The 7,512-nt window shown below is 35.0% G+C and overlaps 1 protein-coding gene across 1 annotated transcript in view; it reads right to left on the bottom strand.

Moving 5' to 3' along the window:
* Positions 1 to 208: 208 nt before the first annotated feature.
* Positions 209 to 7,512, bottom strand: part of LOC132726687 (mediator of RNA polymerase II transcription subunit 12-like protein) — a gene marked incomplete at its 3' end in the record, with an annotated part of 22,505 nt that continues 15,201 nt past the window's right edge. The window contains 10 exon segments of the mRNA XM_060712035.1: positions 209 to 325; positions 1,508 to 1,638; positions 2,422 to 2,530; positions 3,528 to 3,691; positions 4,160 to 4,722; positions 5,667 to 5,772; positions 6,390 to 6,610; positions 6,952 to 7,078; positions 7,266 to 7,351; positions 7,354 to 7,413. Of these exon segments, the coding sequence (XP_060568018.1) occupies positions 209 to 325; positions 1,508 to 1,638; positions 2,422 to 2,530; positions 3,528 to 3,691; positions 4,160 to 4,722; positions 5,667 to 5,772; positions 6,390 to 6,610; positions 6,952 to 7,078; positions 7,266 to 7,351; positions 7,354 to 7,413 (1,684 nt within the window).

The following is a 7,512-nucleotide window of genomic DNA, read 5'->3' as shown; positions in this document are numbered from 1 at the left end:
CGTATAGAGTGGCTAATTTCTTGTCACACAGACCAAGTTAAGGTCATATTCTGCGTATGATCGAGTTAAAACTTAGAACAAAAAGAAGGAAGAAAATACTTAAAATCTATTTCCAACTTTACTATTGACCAAGATACAATTTTTGGTGTATAAAATATGGAAAACCATCTTATTATGATACAAGACAAAAAATATGAAGACATATTACCTGTCAGATGAGAGTAGAAATTTACAGATATTCAGCATTGTGTTCACAACAAAACTGTATCTACTAGCCCCTTGTTTATTCAGCTGATCTATCAATGCCTGTTCTATAGGGATTGTCCTAAAAAATAAACAGTAATCAAACATTACAAAATTGATAATTGTTAGCTTTAACTACGAACACATGCAATGTATTTGCCCTATGAGCACTTCGTCAAAAGTAGGTGCTGTAACAAAATGCCGTTTATACTTCCATCTTGTTACAGTGCTAGAGTAGATCATACCATTAATTTTCCATAAGCTAGCTTGATAACCTACCTCAAAAGATAGAATTCAATATCATATACAGTAAAACTTTGTTCACTTGAACTAGAATTGTTTCGAATACATCCCTTTGCTTGAATTAACTGTACAATCCCAGTAAAGTCGTTAAATAATATTTGAGCCGCGTCATGCCAAAACCAACATAGTGCGTTTGCGACCAGCATGGATCCAGATCAGCCTGCGCATCCGCGCAGTCTGATCAGGATCTATGCTGTTCGCTATCAGTTTCTCTACTTGTAATAGAGTTGGAAAGCGAACAGTATGGATCCTGATCAGACTGCGTGGATGCGCAGGCTGGTCTGGATCCATGCTGGTCGCAAACCCATTATGTTGGTTTTGTCATGACGCGGCTCATTTATTGTTCTGCAATGGTTCATTAAAATACTGATGTCTTGAACTCTCGAACCTGATCTCTAGTCCCTTCAGCAGTAATATAGTGAAATAGCATCTTTTGGTCAGTCACAAAAAGACATCTTTCAGACTCTCGAAGAAATTCTTTGAGCTCTCAGACTTTGAGTGAACAAAGGATTTGCCATTCTATAAATTTGGTACACTCCATTCAAAGTTTAATAAAGTGATGACAATATAAAAATATATAAAATTAAGCTAGCAACAGTTGGTAAGTCTGCACTGCCTCACTGCTGTGGGTTTGAATCCAGACAGGGACTTTGGATTCTTTCATGTGAGGAAGCTACTTCATGTGAGGAAGCTACCCAGCTAACTTACGAAAAATAGGTGATTCTACTCAGGTTCTTGTTCATACCTGAAACAATGCACTGACAACCCCTGAGGTCTTCCTCCATCAGAAAAGCTGGAAAGTAACCATATGACTTATACTTTCTTGGTGTGACATAAAACCCAACAAAAAAATGTCCAGACTGACCAGGTTCGATCCTTGTGGCAAAGGCTTATCAATTTCAAGCTTAATAAATAAAACAACAGTTATTTTATAACAAAAGTTTGAATGATAATATCTTACTTGGCATTTTCCAGGAAGCTCCCCATGAATGCTGGATCCCACATGAGGTTAGAGGCAGATGGCTTGATATCAGCATATAATGTTACTCGTATCTTAGAGTAGGCATTACTAAACATCTCTTGGAACTTGTTCTGTAAAAAAAAAAATATGGTAAAATAAGGTTCAGCTTAACCACAGATTATTTCCTAACCAATTCAATTACTGAAAGTCTTCATTGCATAGATATGTTCTGACAAGTTGTTCATGACATGTTTCACAAAGATGCTGGAATGTAAAATAATTAAAGGAGCTCCACTGATGTCCAAAATGCTTAAAAAACGAACAAAAAATTTGAATACTGTGGCATTTAAACTGAAAAGATACGCAAAAGATAATTAAGAAATATACTCAGAAATAAATTAGAAACATATTTTTGTGCTATTTTAGCCTGATTTATGCTTTTCAATTTTCTGTCTGTTTTTTCCAAAGAATGATTAGTTTTGGAAAAACAGAGTAAGCAAATGATCTGTAATTTTGCTAAGACCTACATGAAATGGAATATTCATTTCAAAAATCATTTCCCTTCCTGTCATGTCATATAACCTTAGTAAAGTCCCTTTAATATTAAGAAAATTAATTTTGCTTGATGAGTTTAAAGTCACAAAGGTACTATGAAGGCCGTAGGGTAGCTTAATTACCCTTGAGACAGCTAAAATAAAGGGAGATATTTTACATTGAGAGGCTGAATAAAGAGAGATAATTAAACTTGATATAGCTTAAACAAATGGAGATAATTAAACTTGATATAGCTTAAACAAATGGAGATAATTAAACTTGATATAGCTTAAACAAATGGAGATAATTAAATTTGATAAAGCTTAAACAAATGGAGATAATCAAACATCAGAGATGCACAACAAAGGGAGATAATTCACCTTGAGATAGCTACAGGACGTGTAGACATCATACAGGTATGCCAGGATACATCTCTCTGCTGATGAACAGTCGGCTGGGTTACATACATGCTTCACCACACCAATCAGACTGAAAAACATTATATATAATATAACATTTTTAATATTTTATTCTGACCTTATCAATATTATTCACCATTGGCATTGAAACTTTATCAATAAGAAGTTAAGATTTCTATGCACATACGTTGTATATGTACTGTCTTCATTTGTTCTTATTGAAAAGCATTTCTGGTGGACATAGAATAACAAAATCATCATGCATAGGTACCTTTAAAACAGACATAGTCAAAATAGAAAGGATGTCACTTTTATCTGTTTAAACGTGTACAGTCAGTTTTTAGCTAAAGACCGTATAGAAAATTCAACAACCGGTATCTGAGGTTAGTATTTGTCAAAGAGGAGAAAAAGTTTTAAATTGATATTAAACATATAACAAGATATGACAATTTGTTTGTATTTTGGTTGCACTTAACAATGTATTTTTTCCCCGATCTTATCGAGTACGATATGACCCTAACAGAAAATATTCACTCCATATTGTAATGATTTTGAGTACAAGAAACGCAAACGAAATGTCATATCTTGTCATAAGAAACAAAGTTAAATTCAAAAATCTAAGCATTTTATTTGTGTGGTCTGTTAAACGTTTAACACGGTTATCTGGTGTCCGTTTAAACTGTTATCATTTTTTCTTACCCTGACACCGCTACTAAATAGACAAATAACTTCTACATGACCAAAATTGGCTATGACAATATGGATGTATATCTCAACTGCATATTCTTGAAGACGGTATGTACCTTTTAACGGTCCAATTGATAAAAATGAGCCGCGTCACGACAAAACAAACATAATGGGTTTGCGACCAGCATGGATGCAGACCAGCCTGCGCATCCACGCAGTCTGATCAGGATCCATGCTGTTCACTATTAGTTTCTTTACTTGTTATAGGGTCTGTAAGCAAACAGCATGGATCCTGATCAGACTGCGCGGATGCTGGTCGCAAACCCATTATGTTAGTTTTGTCATGGCACGGCTCAAATACATTATTACTTGTTACATACCCTTCAAATGCCTGAAATGTGAGATCTTCGGAGACTAGCAGGAAGGAATGATATTTCCTGAAGATAGCTACAATACACAGACACAGTGATGTTGTGTAGATGCCAGATAAGTTAGAGTTACTGGCAGACAGCTGGCTTTCCACTATACTCAAATCTTTCAGAAGCTGAAATGATCATAAAAAAATTAAACAGATTTTAGAAAATTTTGGAATTTTGAAACAAAATCATAAAAGACCTAACTTTGGGGGTGTGGGGGGGTGGAAATATGATAACTATTATTTTTAACATTTTTTTAACCATTTTGCAGACAGAGGTGTTTTTGCCTTGGAACATTCTAAGAAGTTATGTTCGTTGTTTAGTTAAGCACCAGCACTGTTAAGGTCATATGGTGACTTTCCAGCTTTTCTATGCTCAAACTAAGTCAAAACTTTACATGCAATATTTCAAACAGCAGAAATTAAAAGTAAGCTTTTATAAACATGAGAAAATTCAAACAGTGTGAAACTGATATACCAATATTCAGGATGACAGAAAGATTTTTCTCTCAAACATAGTCATATTTAATATGTCATACTAGTAATTCAAACAAACTATGGAAATCAAAAGTAAGCTGAAACAAAAGGGAGACAAACCTGTACGGAAAATTCTAGGAGAGTGTTAACAGCCATTGAATGTTCCATCAGATCAAACAAGTACGATATATTCTCCACCTGCGGTAAATACGTCGACGTTCCCGATGTAAAACAATTGATCTGTTCGTGAACGGCCATGGTACACTGCCACGTGACCACATGTTGATCGTAATACGATAACTTATGAAACTTTCCAAACAGCACTTCTAGGTTACCGACAACTGAAACTGAACTTGGTTCGTCTTTATCTTTCTTTTTCTTCGGTTTACCGAGATCACCGCTACTCATGTCTATACAGCTTTTACGACTGTACAATCGTAGGATCTCTTTCCCGACCTTTTTTAAGATGTGGCGCGCAGCGTCCCGAGCTTTTCCGACACCAAACAGAACCACTAGCCTTTGATTACATTCGTGACTTGACAACTCGTCTTGAGGTAGAGGGAAGTGGGTAGCGTACTGCTGATGTCTGGATGGACCTTTAAGTTCCGCCATCATCGGCGGCTCGGGCTTACTAACACTTGCTATAGGCTGCTCTTTCTCTGACTTAATTGATTTAACGGAAGCTGAAAATAATTCACACTGTTAGTATGATTTTGAGTAATAACAAAAAATAACTGTTACAGAATATGTGAAGAAACAAACATGAAATCAAAGTGTATGGCATTACTGTGTTATACATTACAAAAGATAATATGTGCATTTGTAGTGTGTTCATTTGTAGTGGTGGTAGTGTTTTGTTTTGTGTTGTTGGTGGTGGTGGTTGAAGTTTTGTTTTCAGTCACATGCTTTGAGTTTTCTGTTACAATCATGAACATTGGTCAGATCATGTGGAGATTTCACCATCTTAAATGGTCAAGAAGAAGAATTCTATTAGACTCGTCTTTTAGTTCTCATCCTTTTCTATTATATAAACATATTTTGTTTGTTGTTTATTTGTATGTACATTATATATACTTTTGGGAATAAATATGTTTAAAGCTTTAGTGAAGGAATAACCAGAGGAGTAGAATCATTGACCATTCACCTTGACAATTCTTGCTAGATATAGCTTATATAATATAAAACATTATTTCAGAAAGATTTACATAAAATAACTGGATCCAAAGACAGAAATACTATAAAACCCTCAAATAGATGGAAAAAAAGATACACATTTTAAAAAAATAAATGTTTTTTTGGTTGGGTGTTATGTCGCTTCAACACTGTAAAGGTTTTATGGCAACATTCCAGTTTCATTGGTGGAGGACGACTTAAAGTGTTCCCTCTATGCATTTATTCCACGCATGAATGGGCACCTGAGTAGAACCACTGACATTCCGTCAGCCAGCTGGATGGCTTCCTCACAGGCGGGATTCAAACTCAAAGTGGTGAGGGGCATTTTATTTGAAGTCAACAACCTTAACCATCCAGCTACAGACACAACAGTAACAAATATGCTCTTTTAGTTCAAAATTTATATAAAGATGTAAAATACTTGAAACAAGAATGTTCATTAAATTCAGCATACCAGGTGCAGTGGGACTAAGTCTTGGTTCATCTTTCACGTCAAAGAAGCTACCAAAGTCTGTATCCATTGTATGTATGTCCATGTCCACCTTTATATCATCTTGATGCTGAAATAAAAATGTTGATTTACTAATATTTCTCTGTCAATAAATTAACTCACATATTGTCATTTTATTGCAGTAATTGGTTAACGCTTATTGACATTTAATTGAGTTAATTGGTTAATACATTATAGTGGCAACATCTTATACAGATATATATTATCTACTTTATTCACGTGAAATGTTAGATAGATTTTTGTACTGTAATGTAATGTTTGAGATTTTTTTCACCCTAAAACGGTAGAAACCCACAATACTGGATTTCCATTAAACCGAAAGTCCCCAGTAAATGGGACATTTCTAAGGGTCCCGAATTGCTCACTTCTATTCTCTTTGTATAAATATCCTCACAAAACTGGAAACTCAGTATTTAGGATGCTGGACAAAAAATTGGAATAATAAGTCATTTGTCACCAAAATTTACCCTGCAAAATGGGACATAATTATGAATTATGGATTCAAATACACAAGTAAGCTTTCACCCCATCCCCTTAAATCCTCAGTAAACAGGAATACTCGCTTATCCGGATATTCTTCCGTTCCCGACTGTGTCCCGTTTAGTGAGTTTTTACTGACTATAATAATGAGTATATTCACTACAATGTAACAATTAATGAACTTACTTCATGTTTAATACTCTCCACTTCACTCTTCATACTGAGTAAGTCGACACTGTCGGCCACCATGGAAGCTACAGCTGGCGCTGACATGAGATCACCACGCGAGATCAACGTGCACATGTACGCATCGTGTGAGAATACTTCATGACGTATTAACTCTGAGAACAGGTGGATCAAGTTAGCAAACGCTTGCTGGCTGTCCTCACTCGAGTTAGCTGTATCGTCTATAAATAGAACATATTCAATCGATTGTAGGTTTAATACGAAATTTATTGAGCCTAAGGGGACTAGTTTTATTCAACAAGTTATATAAATTTATTATTGAATCTAAACAAATATTATATTCTATTTATCACACATTAGAAAAAAGAATGGTAAACTGTTAAAAAGAATCGTTTTTCATTGACGCACCTATGGTGTAAGGCTAAAATTAGCATGCTTTTATGATATGCTTGTCTATAACACAATCACACTATCAATTCTGAACAAAGATTCATTGCAGATGGTCCAAAATCTTCAAATATTCAAACTTATAAAGGTCTAATTATGAAAAAAAGCAGCTTACCTAGAACAGGAGCTTTAGTATCTAGGAAGTTAAGAAGTAAGGACTGGAAGACAGGAACACTGGCTGGTATCATCATATCACTACCAGCAGAATCTTTATCATCAGGTACATCCGAATCCCCATATTTCTGAAGCATAAGAAATCAGAACATGTCAGCATGTGCCGTAATTCTGTGTCGGATCAGAAAATAGTTTTTAAAGCAAATTCTTTACAGTTGATTTCTATTTGGTTGGGTTTTATGTCACATCAACACTGTAAATGTCTACTTTTCGACTAATAGTCAAGCTAATAATTACAGTCATTCAATTTCTTACCTCTGCCCTAATGTCACTTTGCCTTTTCTCTAGTAACTTAGCAACCACAACAGCTCTATGAGCACCTTTTCTCTTTGTACTCACACCCAGTCTATAAGCAGCTTGATTTGGGTCTCACTGACCAATGGTAAAAATAAAGAAACACATTTTCCCAGTGTTTTATTTCTAAAAAAAAATTTTCTAGGAAATTTAAAGGGAACAGTAAAATGATATCTTCCCCGAAAATTAATTTCTTAAAGGCCAGTTT

The sequence above is a fragment of the Ruditapes philippinarum genome, unplaced genomic scaffold (genome assembly GCF_026571515.1).
Source record: "Ruditapes philippinarum isolate M1 unplaced genomic scaffold, ASM2657151v2 ctg6598_1_1_1_1, whole genome shotgun sequence".
In the NCBI taxonomy this organism is placed as follows: Eukaryota; Metazoa; Mollusca; class Bivalvia; order Venerida; family Veneridae; genus Ruditapes; species Ruditapes philippinarum.
The sequence above is the reverse complement of the archived record's forward strand: the minus strand, read 5'-3'. Positions and strand labels throughout refer to the sequence as shown.